This window comes from Hesperophylax consimilis, chromosome 3 (genome assembly GCF_061612785.1).
Source record: "Hesperophylax consimilis isolate HC1 chromosome 3, BYU_Hcon_1.0, whole genome shotgun sequence".
In the NCBI taxonomy this organism is placed as follows: domain Eukaryota; kingdom Metazoa; phylum Arthropoda; class Insecta; order Trichoptera; family Limnephilidae; genus Hesperophylax; species Hesperophylax consimilis.
The window spans coordinates 18990821-19012870 of record NC_142838.1 but is presented as its reverse complement, the minus strand read 5'-3'; the positions used below and the strand labels follow the sequence as shown (position 1 = coordinate 19012870).

At 32.5% G+C, this 22050-nt stretch overlaps 1 protein-coding gene across 1 annotated transcript in view; it reads left to right on the top strand.

Moving 5' to 3' along the window:
* The first annotated feature begins 19313 nt into the window (after positions 1 to 19313).
* The window catches only part of Obsc (Obscurin), a 155310-nt gene continuing 152573 nt past the window's right edge, over positions 19314 to 22050 (top strand). The window contains exon 1 of the mRNA XM_089648983.1: positions 19314 to 19376. Coding sequence (XP_089505109.1) covers positions 19322 to 19376 — 55 coding nt within the window. The 5' untranslated portion in view covers positions 19314 to 19321. The remainder of the gene's footprint in view (positions 19377 to 22050) is intronic.

Here is a 22050-nt window from a genome sequence, read left to right as displayed (position 1 = left end):
ATGAAATAATTTTGTTAAAAATTCTGCCTCACCACAGGTTTGCCCAGTGACTGGTGAGGCAGGTTATATCCAACTTAAATATACCTACTATCACTGTTCTTATATATCTAATGTTACCTTGAATAGGACCTTTGTTTATAATCCTGTGACTTTTTAATGATAAATACCTATATTTAAAAAATAAATATATTATGTTTGTTTATTAACAATTCTGGTCGAGCGGCGCTCATCGCGAGACAAACATAATATTGCGTCGGCACATGCAGTATGTCGCATTCAGCGACTAGGGATACAGGGTATAGGTGTAGTTTGTTAGGCATGGTTTAATTTTTCGCTGAATTAGGTTTAAATCGACAAATAAAACATGTATGACTTGCATACACGATAATAAACTACGCTTTTGTTGGAAATTGTCACAAAACCACTATTAGACACATATTGTGACGATTTTAATAAATAATATGTTCATTGATACAATAATACTCGTACAACCCATAAGAGTTCCAACTACACCGAGCTGGTGGGATCTATTTCATCTTTACAATATCAATGACCACTATGGCATATTTCAAACATATAAATAATAAATTATACGTTTATTTTTCACTAGCTATTTATTATGGACTTCTAATCTTATATTTCACCTATCGAATATCTACAATAATCGGCACAAAATTAATAACAAAAAAATAATGATTCTTTGTTTGTGTTTATTAAATGCACTCCGAGAAACTGTAGCGCAATGAATCTTTTTGTTAGGCTTCGTGAACACCCAGCCAAGAGGACTTGTACAACGATAAACCCTTTGTGTAGCTTGGCGGATACCTAATTAGGATCTGCCGATTGTACCTATTGGCAGAATTTTAATGAGAAATAACCTTTTGTGAGGTGTGGGTGATTTTTGTAAGGCATTTGTACCGGGGTGTACCTTTTGTAAGGTTTCATAAAAACCTCAGTAGGAGAACCTGTACCGAGATGAATCTTTTGTAAGGATTCGTGAGAGAACCCGGTTAAGTGCCCGGTTCGGGTCTGCGGGCAGACGCGCAGCATCTCCCCCGGCCCGTTTATTATCAGTCGGCGAGTCGCTTCCCCGGGGTTTCGTCGCGTGCCCGTGTCGTGTCTGCGCCACCGAGTGGAGTCTGTGAGTAGCCCGCGCCGAGCAGCGTGCGTGAGCAACGTGCGTAGCCAGCGTCTCTCGCCGGAAAAACCGCGCAACTCGCCCCGCCAATACATGCCCGCCCGGCAGCCCAGTGACGAGCGGGCCCGACCCACCAGGATACCACCGATAGATAGCCTCGCTTCCCGGAGCGGCTGATGTAAGTGATCGGTGGCTAATTAAGTCGATCGGTGAACTTTTATGGGTGAAACTCTGTGCGGGAAACACGGCGTACTCACTCACTGTCCCCCGTCCGCCGTCCGTCGTCCGCTCGACTCCTTATGTTGGCTCCTACCTGTGGAGGAGGTTGGCTTACGCGCCAAACCCATCATGTCAAATGTCAGCAATGCAATCTTGTCAAATTGATCACATTATCGAGTATTATGAAAAAATATCTTAAATGCTACTTTATTCAGTATTTAAAGAAAAAACTAATCAAATGTTGTTTTTATGTTATAACGAAAGGACTATTTCCACTAACCTTTGCTATCTGCACGGTGTGGTGCATATATAGAATAGTACAAAAGTGCAAATGGAGAGTTATAACTTATAACATTTTTCATGTGTTGCACAAATATGTATGGAAAAGTGATATATAGAATATTAACATTTTGTTTAATTTTATTTTGGAAAAAAAAAAAAATTCCGTCACATGTTTTTGGGCAAGCACAGTTTTAAAGCCTCCCTGATCTTCAAGTCCAAGGATAATTTTGAAAAAATCCTTTTTTGCATTCATCTATAGTCGATACGAAGCGAAGAAAACATTAAATACATACGTATCTAATAATAATAAAATATTAAGCTTGTAAATTAAAATAAGTCGACTAGAAAAAGAACATTATTTAAATCCTGGTGAAACCCTTTTTCGGAAATTATGTTCGAAATTCGAATTCGAAAACCATAAATAATACAACTTCACTTTATTAGCATCTTGCAGAAGATATAAACCAATCTTGAAAACATTGACAACACTTCTGAAATTCCCAGGTGGTACAAAGCTTTCTAGTATTATTCAGTATTTAGGTACGTCGTGTTGGCATCCAAAATAAAGACTATGACTAACGTGAGAATGAGATGCCACTCAACAAGTTCTCAGCTTTTTATTTTAGAAATACTTTGAATATTATTATTATCTATCAATACAAAATACTATTTGGTATTCATATTACTGCAAATATGAAAATATTGTAAAATCAGTTAAAAATACTGTTAAATGTGGTCTACACGAACATCAACGTATGTCTTGAATACTTCAAGATTAATACACCTAAAATTAGAAGGCAATTTACTGATCTATTATGTTTACATAAAATAATTCACGGCCATCTTGATACTAAGTTATGTCTTGGCTATATTGAAATAAATGTTCCCATGGCATCTTTCAACTGAAAACATTTAAAACTTATATGGCCTATTTTAGACCTCTGACCCAAACGTGTCGACTATTCAATAAGATATAGTGTGCTGAAGTAGGCATTTTTATCGATAATTTATACGGATTCAGAAAAAATGTTTTTAGTAGCCGCTAAAAATATGTTGCGCTAATAAGAAATTTGAGTTAAAAAGTATTTTATTTGTATCTCTTTTGTCAATTTTTTGCCTATCTTTATACTTTTTGTCATTTGAATGAGCTTTTACATAATTTTGGATATTTATTTTTAAATCTTTATTTAGATCTAGGTAAATTAATGCATCTTGTGTTTGAGTAGATTTTTGTAATTGTATTTATTATTTATTTGTGTATTAGGTGGTTTTTATAACTGGATTGTTCTCTCGTAAGTAAGGTCATCTGTAAAAAACCCAATAAATAAATAAACTAGCTAGTCTAAATTCTTGAAAAATCAGTTCCAATTAAGAAAATGATAAACACAAATTTTCTAAAAATAGGTAAGTACTTTGTCGCTTTGCTAAATTATTCACACAACCCGTTACAATTTTGAAAATGACAGTTATTCGAGTTAATTATATCAGGGTTACGCAGGACGCATAGACAACCGAATTGATCTGAGATTCCGACACACAATTTCCTTTTGCGTAAGCACATACCTACGGGTGTGATATTTGTAAATTGGTGCATGAGTTTATGAAAAATAAAAATAATCGTATTACTAAGGACGGGTTGTTTCACAGAATTTGAACAATCATCAAATTTCGACACCAATTTTCAAGTTCTGGAAAGGTTCTTTTCAAGTTCTGTTATTAGATCATTACTGGCCAGTTGTGCCACAAAACTGAAATGCTTACAGAACTTTCGTAGATCTTGAATTTAAACTTAAAATTTGATGAATTGTTAAAATTCTGTGAAACAAACCGTTCTATGAGAATGTTTTCAAAATCGAACAGGACTCACACGGGTGCATTGCTTGCATAAAGCATGTTTCAAACTTCAGAAATGAAAATTAAACACACTGAAAAACTTTTCGAATAACCGATAAAGCTTTTGGAATGCGTATTCAAATTCGATGACTGTTGTCCCTTTCACGCTAATAAGTAAGCAATACAAAAATACTATTTCTCAGTGACGTTTGACAACGATATCACTGTTGGAAATGCGTCCATATGCACCAATTCAAACAAACAAATGTTTGAGTGCGACCTACACTAATGTAACAATTACATCTAATAATAAATAAATGTGAATCTCTTCATTATAAATTTGGCTTGTGCATGAAAATCTGTGCAATGTTCTTGCCACACGCCAAATTTCTATTAATTAAATTAATGTCTAGATTAGAAAACTATTTCTGATAGAACAGATTCGAATCATTGAAGCTTTTGCGACTTTATTTAAAGTTAAGGTTGAGTCACTAAATACCTGAAATGATAGCGTTATGTCAACTTGTAGGGATCATGCCAACATTTAGAGTTACTGCCGTGAATTTTAATCAGCCGGCATTCGAGAGGAATTTTGACCCAATTTAAACGATGATTGATTCAAAGTCCTTGAATATTGAATGTGAAATATTAAAAAAAAGAAAGCTAAATCAATGATTTATGATTTCAAAGACTCGATGGTTATTTAAATACGACTAAGAAGATTAATAAAAAAGTGATATAAAAATAAAGGTTACATGTATACATAATATTGCAAGGGACATGTATACCATATCAGAAAAGAGGAACTCCAATTTTTACTTTGGTAGTATGTTATAATGTATTTACGTGTTTTTTAAACAAAAAAAGTTCATTTTGTTTATTGGTTCTGATTGGTTGATAATGCAGCGTAATTAAGAAGGGACATTATTTTAATCTTTTTATGGTTGATAAACATAATGGTTTGGGTTATTGTAAAATTAGGTGTAATTAATTAATTTCCATTTCTCATAAGTTTACTGATATTCTTTTATTTTTTTTCTTACACAATTTTATTTATTTATTGCTTCTCACTATACATAAATCTAAGCCTGTATCGAGGTTAACAATTTACATTTTAGTGAAGCAAATATAGTCAGTTTTCATTTTTCTTCTTCCTTTTGTTAATAAATCAGGAGTCTGTACGAGGCTCACATTTTAATAAATTTCGACGAATTTATGACGATAGTAGAAATATATTTTTAGATCCATCCCTAAGGTTATAAGATATTTATATTTAAGATTAATACAAAATAGTAACTTACCATTAAAACAATTTATGTAAAACGGTTTGAGAACTTAAAAAAACGTTTTTCAATTATGAAATTAGCGGTAAGCAATAGATTTTATTATTCTAGACGATGAAATAGTAAATTCACAGGGGGTCCTATAGAAAAATGTGAGACTTTAGTAATACGTTCATTAGAAATAATTAAAATACACCATACGAAAAGTTCAATTTTCTAGGCCTGCTGGGGCAAATTCGACCGTAGGTCCGTCATTACGTCGGACTGCGTGCCAAATATTATTTTTACAACTTATGCCGTTAAGATTCCCACTTTATTTTAGAGACTTTGTAGGGAAAATTCAACCTTAAATATGTCCAGTACACAAGAGCCGCACGTCGCATATTTGTGTGCATGGATTCTTCACTTACGTCGTTAAGATTTCGATTTATTTTAGAAAATGGATATAATACTTGTTACACTACCCCACTCCGTCCCAAAATTTAAATTGAAAAGTATGAATGAATAAGGCGTCTTGTCTTATTTGATTATTAATTAAAATTGATTTCACAAAATGAAATAATATAATATACATTTAAATGTTATATTTGTGATAAGAAAATACCATTAAAGAAGAAGATTATACTAATAATTCTTAAACGAAACCGAACCGGGAATCGAACCCAGGATCTATTACCGGGACAACGCTACAACCAACTCGGCCATTTGGACCTAATTATTTTACGTCATTTTTGTCGATCTCATTTTTTCAATTCAGAATTAAAAATATTATCTTCAACCAATTTTACTCATATTTATAACTGCTATCTTTTTGAATGATTACAAAGTTCAAACGAATAATTTATTTTAGTTAATTTAATTTATCCGAGACACTATCTAGGTTACATTTTTTTTTAAACTTCTATTAGCATTGTCTTATTCTTCAATGATATTATTACATTGATGGGTATAACCTTCAAAAGGTATTAAAAAATTTCCAATAAAATTAATAATAATATAATTTTTGTTATAAACCTACATAAATTCGTAGGCACTTTGTCACGGATAGTAATAATAAAGTGATTATTTTTGTTGTTTGTTTTTGGGGTGTTATGCCGTGTTGCGCTAACTCCTTCTTTAGCCGACGTTTCGGACAGCGTTGCAGTGTCCATCATCAGGGCAGATCCGGTAGATCCGAAGATGTGACACCACATTCTCACGGCTAAAGAAGGAGTTAGCGCAACACGGCATAACACCCCAAAAACAAACAACAAAAATGCTTTTGGCCGTGAGAATCTAAAAACTTACCATAAAGTGATTATGACTGTTTTCAGAAGTCTTGTTGTTTATTACGGTCTTTGACATTACGCGATAGCATGAAAAGCATTTTTATTGAACAAAACATTCCAACATTTTCCACATTCAGATATGTATAGGCCCCTCAGGGCCCATTTCATCTCTAGGGATGCTATGTAGTGGGTCATTTTAAGTAAAGGAAGAAGAGGAAATTCTGGAAAGGAGAAACGTATCAGGGGTGGTCAGGAATCTGGGGGCAGTGTATATGAATATAATATCAGTGACGTATGAATCCATTCCTACGGTGCGAGGCATTGGGTCGAGAGAGTCCGGCCGGAGAGGTCTAGAGGTGGGCAGATACATCAGCCACCTGGATAAACCTCACTCCATGAGCCCTAGCACGCCTGATAGGTCACTAAATGTAGTGAATAGCTTGGGATGACTTTTGCGTTTGCGAACTTCTCATAACTGCTCTGAAGATGGTTCCTTCAAGGCTGTTTGAAACTCTATTGCAAGAAGGAAGAGGAAACTAATCGCAGCTGAACACCACGAGTTACGAAAATTTTGTTATTATACACAAATGAGAAGAAAACAAAATTTTGTAGAATTTATTCACATTTTAAAAAGAGTCAGAAGTCAGTTCATGCTTAAAGTTTTTCGTTGCCTTTTATTGAAATAACAATAATACTTATTGAAAAAATATGTTTTCGAGAAAAGCTCTCTCCAGTCAGCGTTTTTCCATGAAAAAGTTAGAAATTGAAGAAAAAAAGTTCGGAAAAATTGCGAAAAATTGGAAAAAAATTGTACACGCCACTGGGTGACAAGACATCACTTGTATACATTAATCTAAGACATTAGTTATGTGAGCGATCTCTCCACGTCGGTGGGTCGTTGACCAGTGGAACACGCCACACCGAGAAGCTGTTCCTACCTAAACTGTATACTGTACAGATCAATACGTGTGCGTTGTTTTACTACGAAGCTGTCGCTAAAATGCATTCTGCAGTCATTGATATGTCCGGCAGGGGATACCTCTCTGTCATTGCTTGTGTGGTCGTCAACTTACCAATGTTATGGCCGCTATGCCGTTCAATATCTATACTACAGATTGATAATAATCTAATATTCCCACCAGTAGTTAGTACCTACCCCAGTTTCAACTTTATTTTCTCTGAATGTTTCACAATTTATATTTTTACTGAGATTTTCAACATAGATGCTGACTATAAATATTATAAAAAATATCGAACATAGATTCCTTAGAATTAAAGCCAAAGAAAGGAACAGCATATTAATCACTTAATTTTTTTTTCTAGTAGTTAATATCCAACCTGAGTTTTTTTTTTACATTAACTCAACGACAAATGCAGATGCACGAACGCGTGTTTCGATACATTACGAATGTACTAAAAAAATCTGGAAACGGCCTGCAATCCCATTTTTAACATGTTTTTAATAAATCTTCAATATTCATTTTTCTCCATGCACCATTCATAATCGTAGAGTTTCTTGAGATGCCTTTAGCCGTGTATGGTGACCAGATCTGAATAGCCAGGTACTTATCCACCTTCCTCTTCTCCTTTTCCTCCCCCTCCCCAAACTTTCAGTCTCACAACATACACCGATTGGGTATACCATAGTCTCACCGGCTGTAGTAAGTTGGGACTCGGTACTTACATAAAAAAAACACAACAAAAGAAAACCAGGCCATAGTTATCAATTTAACGCAGCGGCATTGCCAAAGATGCTTACAAAATACTAGGACACAAATAGAACACACAGTAATGGCTTTATTATCATTACAAAAGGAATGTGAAAAATGTTATTGTGAACAGAATTTTTCCAGAAATAGAAAACTCCATGTAGTTTGTTGTATTCCATAGAATGCGCAAGTATTATATTATTTAGCTTGCTAACTCACAGCTGCGCACTCATTCCAAGCAGCTGTCTGTGATTTATTAACTTGGAAATAGCTTTCCATGATGCGGGCACTATAATTCTGTAAGTGGAGGGAAATGCACGTGAATATCCCTTCCCTAATGCGCCTAAAATTACATTTTACGCGTTGATGCTAACTTTAGAAATATAAGACAGATGCCTGAAGTCACCACACAATGTAAGGCATTGTGTTAAGAAAATTTCAATATCTCACTTGAAGACACTTCACGTGATGAGGCATCAGAATGCTGACGCTAACTTAAAATTAAAACAAAATAAATCTATTTTAATAAACAACCGATTTCTAGTTTTTTTTATCAGAAATTTTAAAACCCCAAAAAAATATCAGAACGAACAAAATATTACGACATCTTCATGGATAAGTAAAACCTCCATAGCAAATTACATTAGTTTTTACATTAACTCCACACAGGAGGCACCGAAGAAAATTATTTCCATCAGTGCCTTTGTCATTTTTTAGGATGCTGCGTAGGGTCTTTGAATTGACTACCCACAGAACAACAGCATCTATGAATAATACGGTTATAAACAATACAAATAAAAGACTAATGACAGATTTTTATATAAATTCCAAATTATAACAAAAAACTAAGTGTCCAGTACCGTGGGCTAAAATATTTACAAAAAATAAAAATTGGAAATATTAGATAAATAATAGAATAAGATATTTGAACACAAATAAATGAATATATATTTAAAAAAAAAAAACAAATTATCTTCCCTACACTACCAACAGCAATAATCACTAATATATACCTACAACTAAACTGAACAAATGTTTATAAAATGAATGGTATGCAAATGAACAAGATTCAAAGCAACATGATAACTTGCAGTATATTATTCAAAATTATTTAGTGTTACTAGGATATATTTTTTGAATGTTCTTGAATTAGACGAAAATATAAAATTCTTATTAAATAAGTTACAAGCTCTGATTATAAAAGCGTTTTGTCTGTTATTAGTAGAGCATTTATAAATATGATAAAATGATTTTTCTCTAGTTCTTAGTTTCATAACACCAGAGCTCACATTTTTAGAATTTTCCTTAATAATGCTGCTACATTACAGTTACTCAAATTATGTGAGAAACATTTTACACGTGGGGTAATCAAAGCGTTTTGAGGCGTTTTGTTTGGTGATTAATTTAGAAGCTTGGTTTTTCCCGGCAAAAGTATAAAGAAAAGCATTTATCACATCTCACACACACCCACACACACACACCAGATGAATCACAAACATTCACATTCCTCGTATCCGTGAATGGGTATAAATACCCTGCTTTATGATTTGACCTACAAAACGCTCTGACAAGAAAAGAACTCCATATCAGACGAATCATTCCAACTTGTTTCTAAAGTAAAATTATCTTCATGAAAATTAAATTCATTGTAATTCGCGATTATTCCAAATTAATTATTAAATCTTCCTTGAATTTACTTTTGTGTACTTTAATGCGGTTTTGGTGATTTTTTTCCAGCAATTACTATTATGAAGATTTTACTGAAAGGGATAAAATCAAAAATGTGTACACAAATTTATTTACATGTTTTTCTTATTTTTATATTATATTAAGGAAAATTGTTAGTAGTATCAAGCATATTAATTTCGATTGTCTGTGCGTGTTATTTTAAAAATTTCAACTGAATGTGTGATGAATTCAAACAAGTACCTACGTCCTACGTATAATACAGTATTTTTTAATTACAAGAAAATTGTTTCAATTTTCTGTTCTGTATTTGAAATGTGCATTTCTTGTGATTAAAAATATTAGGGTTAGTCTTGTCAAGTAAAGTTAAATTTCGTGTTTTTTAAGTGTCTTTTTTTCACTTTGTAACTAAGAAATCTTTTCAACTTGAAATTAACTTAACTTTTTTATATACCTATCTATCCACAAGAATTTACTGTGTACTTCGTCTTCTTATGTTAGTCACTTATGTTTTTCCTTTAAATATTTCATTTTTAAATTCCAATTACTTTAACAGGATCTAATTTTGTTTTGTTATTTACACAACATGTTCTTAATTTCTATTTGCTATCATTTTGCTATTTTAACACTGATAAGGGCTCTTTATTACTAAAAAAAATTTAATTTCTCATTTTCATGTCAAATGCTATAAGTTATTTTATATAAAATTAATGATACAAAAAATAAATAGCTAACTAGATTTACTTAAAGTGTGCATTCGAAAGGTTAATTTATGTTCGTCTCTCTAATTTGTCAGGAAAAAAATTATATTGAAAAGAAAATTGATAATGCGTATTTAATTTGACAGGCATCCTTAGGCAAATATATTATAAATACTCCCAGCTTCACAAATCCTTTAATAATTATAAAACCCAGTGAGTTTACACGGGCCTACGCTAGATGTTAATAAAATTGAAGGGATCATTAATAACCAGATATAAACTGTATATATTAAGTATATTTTTTGTATATATTAAGGTTTTTTTGTAAAGCTTGTTTTAAATTTGACTCCGGAATGTTTAAGAAGACATTTGTCTAAAGATAAACGTTATAGTAGGCATAACTTCATTATGTACCAGTTCATTAAATAAGTAGAAACCACCCAAAGCGTTTAGGATTTCCGTGATCTTTGCAATGTATCAATTCACGTCATACGTCTTTAGAAGTGAGTTTTACGAGGTAATGCACGTCTGCATTACTCACTAACTAGAATGAAATATGTAACGAACCGTGGTAAAAAACTGAAAAAAAACCAAAAAACTGTAATAAAAGCGATAAGTTTAAGCTTTTTTCAGAAACAAACTAATCTTCATATTTTTACACAAAACATATCTTAGCACATAAATAATAAGAATTCTACTAAATTAACGCAAAAAACTGTCGATTTTCTTAAAAGAAAGGAAATATTCCCGAGTTACGAATAGCCTGACTATTTTATTAGAACTAGCAGTGTTGTGTACAGTGGACTTCGCGTCCAAGAACTAGCAGTGCTGTGAACAGTGGACTTCGCGTCCAAGAACTAGCAGTGTTGTGAACAGTGGACTTCGCGTCCAAGAACTAGCAGTGTTGTGAACAGTGGACTTCGCGTCCAAGAACTAGCAGTGTTGTGAACAGTGGACTTCGCGTCCAAGAACTAGCAGTGTTGTGAACAGTGGACTTCGCGTCCAAGAACTAGCAGTGTTGTGAACAGTGGACTTTGCGTCCAAGAAAGAATGTTTTTAATTTTCTCTTATTGAACAAATCGAAAATAAATTTCACCTGAAATCCTAGGTACTTAAATACCCACCTACGTAATTATAAACCATATAATATATTACGGAACATTTTCAATTATACAATTTGTCCAAAGAAACGTCACTATCTTAATTTTTTAGGTAATTTATAGGCTGGCCTACTAGCCTACACCATAATATCAAAAAGCTCTGTCAAAACTTGCCATCTAGTTAATGTAAAGCTTGCTTGAATAAAATAAACCTTTAAAAACTCACAGAAGAAGACTTGTTTCCGACTTGATTTTTATTTTTAAAATTGTTGTAGACAATGGTATTGTAGACAGCCCTGATTTATTAAGTCTAATTACCTTCCATATACTTACAAGAACTAGTCGATCCAAAATTCTTTTTAATTGCAACAACAATATCAGGACCTAGTCATTTAGATACTCCCTTACTGATTGAATGCAGTTGGCAATGTTTTCTCAGAAGTATTAGATGTATTCAACTGCACGGAATATAGTTATAAGAAGGCTATAATAACATACCTAAATCACAATAATCAATGTTAGGCATGATAAAATTCTTCTGCGTGGGTCCTATATCATAATTTACTACATCTAAACTATTTACTCAAGATAGTGTTAGCTTTCATATGTTTTATTTTATTAAAAATTATTATTTCTTATCCAAAAGTATCATTAAATCGCTGACATTCCTAAATTTAACCAAGTAGAATCAATTTTGAAGGTAACAATAAACGATAATAATGAACGGTGAAGTGGATTTTCGGAAACGCAAATCTAGTTAAGGTTAGCCATCCAGTCAATGAAGGTTTTCTTGAATAATCAAGCAGATGCAGCAGATTTCAAGAAACCAGAAACGGAACGTACAGACAAATTTACAAACAGATAAAATGACGGATAAAATCGAGTTGAAACAGTATTTCAGTCAATTACTCTTACTCCCATTTTAAGCGGAAAACGTTGCATTTGCAATTAATTAAACCCGCGACGCCCAGTTGAGAGCACGATGCTTTAAACCACTCTACCTCCTTCCAACCAACAGAATACCCACACGCCTTCTCTTTGTTCTAACCTATATTACAATGTTTTCATTTGCAAAAACATCTACACTTGTTTTTAAATATTATCCCGCAATTCGGTAATACTTTTGCATCCAGTGTTTACACAATTTCTATTGCAACACTCCTTCTGCCAAGAAAAAGCGCGATGACAAAGTCTATTAATAATCCGGGTGAAGTAATGGGTCATTTTTCCAAGTCCCGCGCTCTCCGCGGTGACAGATAAACAAGCAAACAGAACTTTTGCAACCAGGCAGTTCTGATATGGTCCGAGTTATCATGACGTGTTATACTTTTCAGTTTGAACTGATGTTAATTGTTTTGTTTATTTACGTTAAGTCGCCGTTTTCTATGTCAATTTCCGGCATTATCCTTTTACCGGTGATAACATAAGCGTAAAATGTAATCCGCAACAAATAGTCGATATCTCATCAGCTTAATATTATGAATTTCTTTACGAGGTATAAATGCTCTGTATTCAAATTAATTTATAAAAATGATTTGTGGAATAAACATGTGTTTCACTGCTCAAGCCGTGACCTTTGCGCCCCGAGTCAACGTTCCTTGTCGTATTGCCGAGGTATAAACCTTTAACATTGATTACATGATATTACGCTATCTCCTACTTTAATAGTTGTCGTAAACAGTCTCAAAATTAGACAGATTTTTAACATAAACTGTATTTTTGATTTAAATGTACTGGTTTGAAATCATATCTCTCTAATTAATTGAATATTTTAGAATGGACAAATTGCCCGACGAGGCACCATCTGATCATCCGTATTTTATGGCATCATGTATATAGTATCTTCTACACGAGAGTTGCGTTGAATCCGTATGCGCGAGTACTAGTATATGTGGACGCGGGCGTCGGGCGTCCCTCGGGCCAAAGCGTCGGGACGCCGGACGCCTAGCGACCGCCGGTCAGTGAGTGAACAGGTCGCGAACAACGACACACGTCGTTAGAATCCGTCGAAACGTCAAAATCCGTTGACCTTAATTTATTTTTGACGTGCTTTCGTCACACGGCGTCAAACGAGTGCATTTTAACGAGAAACAAACGGTAAAGCAAACTCATTTCAAATCGTGACAACTAGTGTTTATTACCATAATTAACATATTTTAATAATTTCTTATTCATTGTGAACAAATTTTATTTGTGTGGGATGCATTCCCTGGTTTTGAAATACAAAAATAACGTGTTGTGTATTATTTAAAAAACAGTTGATTCTTATTATTTCCTATAATTAACGCTTTTATTCATTTCAGTCTATTGTGTTAAAGTTATTATTCGTAAACACACCTGATCATTCAAGCACATTGCGCATGTTATCATACGTTCATAAAACTGAATCCTACATCACACATGTAAAACCGATAATTAAGAAATCATAATTTATGTGCATATGATCTACATTATTTGTTACTTTCTTAAAAGTTTCCAGCAAGTTTGAACTTGTTGTACAAATCGTACATAATAAACACAATTTGTGCTCGTTTTATTATTCCAATACAAAAGTTTTCAATTTTTCACTTAAAACTATATAAATGGCTCGATTTTGGTACAGTTTTTGGACGGTGACAGTATTTCGATGTGTAATCATGAATTATATCAAACGAATGTTATTACTGTCTAAATAACGTGAATTTATGGATAAAGTTTTTTAGTGCATAATTCTCACAATTTTCGCGATTCATTAGCCAGGAAGTTGATAAAAATGTAATTTATAAATATATCAGCATTTCCATTCATTATATTGGCCAGACTCCAGATAAGTCCTCTTATATAGTTTTCCGGAATAATTCGAGTGGATTTCTATAGGGCCGAGTGATCGATGATTTCCTCGGACCGCATTAGTTATCGACTCCGCCGATAGGTGCCTCCGTGAAGAGTGGGACACGATCGACACTATTAGCAATTTTAAATATCACAGAATTGAACCAGTGCCATCGGAGAGGTCGGAGTCATTTTTAATATCAGAAATCAGAAACAAACGTTCGATCACCTCATCTTAATTCATCACGTTTTGACAACATTATTCCCAGCGAAAAATAAGGCTTTATTAGTTTTATTTCTAACAGCTAAAATAGCAAACGTTTTAATTATTATCTGAGAAAAATGAGGTAGTGACAATTTAGATGGATGAGTTAGGTAGAAAATTTTGCCTACAAGTGTAAGAAATCATATAAAAAAATATGAAAGCGAATCATTGGTATATGTGCAGTCAGAAGGAAATAAGATTTGCTAATATTTTTCTTAAATATCACACATTCACATCGATATTCTTCACAATCTATTGGAAAAATGTGTGTTTTTTTATTAATTTATTTATTCTGTTAAATCATTTGCTCCCGACAGTCGTTTTAAATGGATGGTATTCCGAACTTCAACGAGAGGTCCGACCAAAATAAATTAGCGGGTTAATCACTGCTCCACTGGCGCTAGTCCACAGAATCTGATATAGACAATACATGCAATAGACATAATGATTGTTCCTTCTATACAATATTTAACTTCCAAATTATACAATATATAACTCTTATGTATGTACCTGACAGTCATGAAACCGTAGCAATATAGTTTCACCTTGTTCGACAAAATCATTCATCGAGACAAAAATGTTCAGACTTGGCAATATAAAGTTCCACAGAATACGATTTACCAAGTTCCATTCTTTACCATCCGCAACTTCCACTTTCCAGCCATCCCACTAACATATTAATACTTATGTATTTTTATGCTTGATGGCACTTCCACAGTTTCACAGTTCCACGGAGTGAGTGTGTCCACCGCTCCGTTGCATATCCGCCGCCTGCCAAAAAGTCAAGGTTTCCAGTTATTACGTTAATATATTCAAGCCACGGTCACGAAATCAAGGTAGTCTCTCCAAGACCGTCTCATCTCTGCTTCTGCCCCTGTCCTGCGTTTTCAAACCCATTAAAATATTATAAATTACCCAGAAACGGATGAATTATCTCCGCCAAAAGATGTTATTTAATTTGATTTGTTCTGGTTTTTACAAAATTAAATGTTTTTATAATAGCTCATGTTGTTTGGATAGGAAGAATTTAGTTCATAACGGCGTGTGTTGCGAAATTGTCTAGGCGTTTTATTAATGAGGTTGATATTGGCACCATCAACCTGGGTAACGTGAGGGTGATTTTTATATTTATTGGACTTTTTTTATCTATAAGGTTAATAATATTAGCGCCATCAACCTGGGTAACGCGAGGGTAATTTTTATATTTGTTGGACCTTATTTATGAGGTTGATATTAGCGCCATCAACTTGGGTAACGTTAAGGTTATTGTTTTCTTTGTTGGACCTTATCTGTGAATAAGGTTGATATTGCCGTCATCAACCTGGGGGTGAGGGTGATTGTTATATTTGTTGGACCTTATTTATGAGGTTGATATTGGCGCCATCAACTTGGGTAACGTTAAGGCTATTGTTTTATTTGTTGGACTAAGGTCCAACTATAAATAAGATTGATATTGGCGTCATTAACCTAGGGGTGAGGGTGATTGTTATATTTGCTGGACCTTATTTATGAGGTTGATATTGGGATCATAGATCAACCTGGGTAACGTGAGGGATATTGTTTTATTTGTTGGACCTTATCTATGAATAAGGTTGATATTGGCGTCATCAACCTGGGGGTGAGGGTGATTTATTAATTTTGTTGGACCTTATTTATGAATGATATTGAATATGATATTGATAATGATATTGAATTATGATATTGGGATCATCAACCATGAGGGTGATTGCTATATTTGTTGGATCTTATTTATGAGGTTGATATTGGCGCTATCAACCTGAGTAACGTGAGGGTGATTGTTATGTTTGTCGGACCTTATTTAATCTGATTTATAATAAAATCAAGGAGAAATAACAGAGAATAAATAAATCGTCATCACACATAAAAAGTACTTAACATTTTTTAAATTTATTTAAGAGCTTTTCAAACAAAGTTGATCCTCATAATATGTGCGATTTTATTCTTCTAATTAGTCTATTTATTCTGACCAAAGCTGCGTATACACACACGTTTATTTTCAACCCGTTTTTTTTTTACAAATTAATGCATCGTTAAAATCCCTAAACCTGGTTTAACATTTAATATAGTAGTATTTTTTAACATCCTGTTAAAATGACAGAACAACTCCAATGAAGTGGACATCTGTAAATATTATACATACAAAATCATTCGTCAACCACCTTCCATTACTCAGCAGTCTAAACACTAGTACTTAAGTATTAATACCCAAAATGTAACTGAAAATCGTAGAGTCTGTCAAATTAGAAATGTCAGGTTATCATATATTGGCTCTAGTTAGTAAATGGGTCGAAACGCTGTCAATCAAACTACAAAATTACTGAAATACTTATCTGCCAGGTCTATAAGAACTTACTTTACGAACCAGCCAATGAAAAGAATCACATCGAAAATAATTAATTTGTTTTGTTTGGCGGAGATTTAAAACATATATATTTATAATGCAAAATGTTTGTTCGCTCAAAACGAATACATGATAGATCATAATGGTGATGGTTATTTAATATAAAATTCTTGCAATATATGATATAATATTATAACTGGTTTTTTTTGAGCGAAAGTACACAAATTATGAATTATTATTATCATAAATTAGTTCTATCATGAATCAATATTTTCACAATTTAGTATAATCATGAATTAGTATAGTCATGAATTAGTATAATCATGAATTAGTATAATCATGAATTAGTATAATCATGAATTAGTATAATCATGAATTAGCATAGTCATGAATTAATATAATCATGAATTAGTATAATCATTAATTAGTATTAAAATGAATTAGTATTTTCATGAATTCGTATTATCATGAATTTGTATTATCGTGAATTAGTATAATCATGAAATAGCATTTTCATGAATAAGTCTTATCATGAATTAGTATTATCGTGAATTAGTATTATCATGAATTTTCAATATTTTTTTCCTGCTACACTTTCATTTAACTACATTCATATAAGAATGCTTCTTATTTTCTAACCTTTCGAAGACGATAGACTTACATTACATCGTTACAATTAAGTAAAAATATACATTTTGTTGATAAAACCGCACAACATGAGAAAACTGTCTGAAATTCCTTAACATAAATACCATTTAAACGTACCCGCCACACTAAAACACCAACCGTTTTACACATTAAACAACAAAACAAATGCTGCAGTTAGCTCACCAATTTCCGGTGTTCTCCAAACCTTCAATTATCTTGACATATTTTTTGACTCCCAACCGTAATTTAAGAAAAACAATACTAGAAACTTAAGAGAAAAACTAAAAGCCAAAAATATGTATATTCTTGGTATACCTTATATTGTAGGTAATAGGCATTAAAATCGCTTGACAAACGGAGTCTAGAAACGTTCGATTTCAAGCAAAAATCTTTTTTAAATTTATTTTGTAAATAATTTTACAAGAAAGCAAAAAAAAATAATCAAGTGAAACTGTTACAGATATAATATTAGCTATAACAATGCATTTTTTAAAAGTTGTTTCCTTTACGCGTTCGTACAATTTCTATTGAAAAAATATTTTTTTTAGTAGTTTACATTTATACTTTTTTATTGAGTAATTTATTTTTTTATTTGTATTCTACTCAAGCGAAACGATACAAAAAATTTCAATTTATCTCACGCATATTTTTTGGTATCCGTAATGTACACCAATTCGTTATAAAGATTAATCAAAATAGTGATTTAGCTTCGTCTTCATCAATGCGAACTCCACCACATAACACAATTCAGACACATTCACGTTCACATACATACACATGCACATACTTATACACCACATACATTTTTTAAATATTATATCGTTTAGATTTATCTTTACCTCAAATCTCAATAAAATAGTAAGTACTAACCCAGCTTTGTAAAATGTATATAATCACTCGACGTGTTATTGGTACCGCTCCCAGAAATCATTTCTAAAATCTAGTGAACTGTTACAACTCATTTTAATGTTGTGCTTTTTGTTTCTAAAATAATTTAAAAATGGAAAAAAAACGGTACATTCACTTTTCTGCAGTAAATTGACGATACATCTTTTTAGAATTCATTAAAAATTAATGCGGTTCCATTCTCATTCTCGGCTTACAAATAATAATCCTACATCAATCATTTCCCGATCTGCAATAATAATCAATGTACACATACACCGCACACATGTTTTAAAATAACTTTCTATTTTAGCAGTCATGACACTTCACATCCTACACTAGCCCAGCACACACACTAGGCGGTCTATCCTTCCGCACCACGCACCTTTCTGCAGTAAATTGACGATACATCTTTTTAGAATTCATTAAAAATTAATGCGGTTCCATTCTCATTCTCGGCTTACAAATAATAATCCTACATCAATCATTTCCCGATCTGCAATAATAATCAATGTACACATACACCGCACACATGTTTTAAAATAACTTTCTATTTTAGCAGTCATGACACTTCACATCCTACACTAGCCCAGCACACACACTAGGCGGTCTATCCTTCCGCACCACGCACCTTTCTGCAGTAAATTGACGATACATCTTTTTAGAATTCATTAAAAATTAATGCGGTTCCATTCTCATTCTCGGCTTACAAATAATAATCCTACATCAATCATTTCCCGATCTGCAATAATAATCAATGTACACATACACCGCACACATGTTTTAAAATAACTTTCTATTTTAGCAGTCATGACACTTCACATCCTACACTAGCCCAGCACACACACTAGGCGGTCTATCCTTCCGCACCACGCACCTTTCTGCAGTAAATTGACGATACATCTTTTTAGAATTCATTAAAAATTAATGCGGTTCCATTCTCATTCTCGGCTTACAAATAATAATCCTACATCAATCATTTCCCGATCTGCAATAATAATCAATGTACACATACACCGCACACATGTTTTAAAATAACTTTCTATTTTAGCAGTCATGACACTTCACATCCTACACTAGCCCAGCACACACACTAGGCGGTCTATCCTTCCGCACCACGCACCACGCACAATGTCCTTCAACAAGAATCACTGCAGCTTATACCGCCAGACATGTATCGAGACAGGTTGGTTCATTGACAATTATATTAGAGCTTTCAAGGAAAATGGCAGACGCAGCTTTGGTAGTAAGCTTTTCAAAATATTTTAACAACCTTTTCACAACATTTTAAGTAGAAATATATTGAATGCTGTTTATTTAGTTATTGCTTTAAATTGCTTATAGGTACGTCTGAATTGATTTGGTGTAGATCATTTTTGGATTTTTTTTTCTAAATTATTTTGTCATTAACATTATGTACTGAAATATTTTTAGCGATGGACTTCTAAATGTAATAACTTTTCGTAATGACTCGCATTTAATTTATTTAATACTAAACATACATATTAAAACGATTGATTAACTATTTTATTATAGCTATTATAAAAAGTACTTTTTATTTTTTTATTTATTGTTTTTGTGTTTAGTTACTAGAACTCCATATAATTTTTATTTTTATTAAAATCAAATTTAATAATATAATTAATATAACACATTAAATAAAGTAATAACTGCTACATCATTATTAACCAATTAAGATAACATTAATGTGTGGAAAACAGATTTCAAAATACACAATGTGAAATCTATTGTCACAATTATTTTAATCGGTTTAACCGGTAATAAATTATTTTAAATTGGTAGGGGGTAAAATAGAATCATATAAATAAGTCGTCTAAACGTGGCTAAAATCACAGTTTGAAAATGGCCTTGAAAGCCGAAACAGCTGTAAGAATAACAAAATCCAAAAAATAACTTAATAATTATATTATTAAATTTGATTATAATTAAATTAAAAAAAAATAAAAGTACTCGTGCCACTGACAAAAAACACGAGAGCAATAGTCTTTATTAATTTATTATTTTAATTTTTTATTATTATTTTTATTTCTGGCTAGAGCAATCCCGATGAGTTACAAAACTCGTTGTAAGACGGTAGGAACTTAATAATACTTAGGTGGGAGTTAATAGGTACAATTTTACATTGGTAATTTGATATTAAAATTATAAGTTTCGTATAAAACAGTATAAAAATGAAAAAGGGAGAAAGTTAAGATAAGTAGAACAAACAAGAAAAAACAAAAAAGGAAACAAACAGGTATATACGCAAAGCCAAGGCAGGAATTTACACAAAAGTACTTATCCACTAATACATTGGTAAAAATAGATTATGCTCGATTACAAATACAGGGGACAGAAAAGGAGAGTAAAAGAAAGAAGACTAAACACAACACGATAAGAATTACGTATTTTCGTTTTTGTATGTACTTAAAAATATAATGTTAAAGCATTTCTTTGAATTTTTAAAATCTTGATTGATTTTAGAATGTCGTGTTGCGCTTCTTACTCATTTAGTCAAGCTTTCGGACCACCTTAAAGTATCCATCATCAGGGCAGATGTGTTCTTTGATGGAAAACTGACTAAGCGTAATAAAATTCTACAAGGTTTTAATAAATAAAAACTTTATCGATTTCCAAATACATTTCTGAAATCTGTAAAATTTGTTAATTTTTGTTTTTGTTGTAATAGTTCATAGAATAACTTTTTAAAGTATATTTACTCTTACTAGGACAAAAAATTAACCTACTTCTCGTCAGATCATTTGAAAACAATATTAAACTACCAAAACAAACTAATTTGAACTCTTTTTTTCCGTTGACAATGTCAACGGACCAGCTATGAGTTATGACATAGAACAAGCTTACCGATATAAATATTAGTACTTATTAGATTATTCTCAAATCTGATAAATTTCAAATAACGCTAGAAATATCGTTGAGGATGACTTCCTGACACTTCATAAACTCAAGATTGTTCATGTCTAATCCGCAGTTCTTCTTCCACTAGTTGCTTCTGGTCTCGATTGGTCTTTTTGTCGAACTCTGGTTGGTCTTTTTGCATTCCATAATACTCAGACTTCAGCTGTGACGACAGACGATCAATGAATGCCATCGTTTAGCCGCTGCCGAGGGAAAATTATTACCTCGTACAGGGAGTAAATGTCGCCGTTCGTTGTTTTACATACATTGCTGAAACTTGGAAGTTGTCCAGCCGTCAATCACAACTCGACCATTGTTTTTACAGACTCCAATATTGACTAGTGCATTGCAACAAGTTGTGACTAATTTTAGATCAATGATTTTTGGCTTTGGAGCAAAAGTTAAAATATGTTTACATTTTTTTAAATATTAAAAACGTCGTATGAACTACCGATCATTTTTTTATACATGTCCTGTAGTTCATTTGTTTGCATACTTTAGATATGACATAATTCGAATCGTAGAAAGCTTTATTTTTAATTTTAACAATTTTATTTACCACATAAATATAATATACAAGATACATTTAGTGTGTTGGATACCAACATACTTTTGCTTGTATATATATTTTAACAATTTTATTTACTACATAAATATAATATACAAGATACATTTAGTGTGTTGGATACCAACATACTTTTGCTTGTATAGGTACATGGAAGCATTAATTTTTATTATGTTTTATGTTTGATCTGTTTTACAAATAATATTGCTTGAATATGTTCACGTTTGCTTGCTAAAAAGAACCGAGTTAATATTTCTACAGGTTTTACCATATTGAAATATTTTAGAACTATTCAGTAATATATATTCAATTGCTGAAGTTTAATCCAATATATTATTGTAGCGCTTTTAGCATTATCGTTATACTATCCATAATA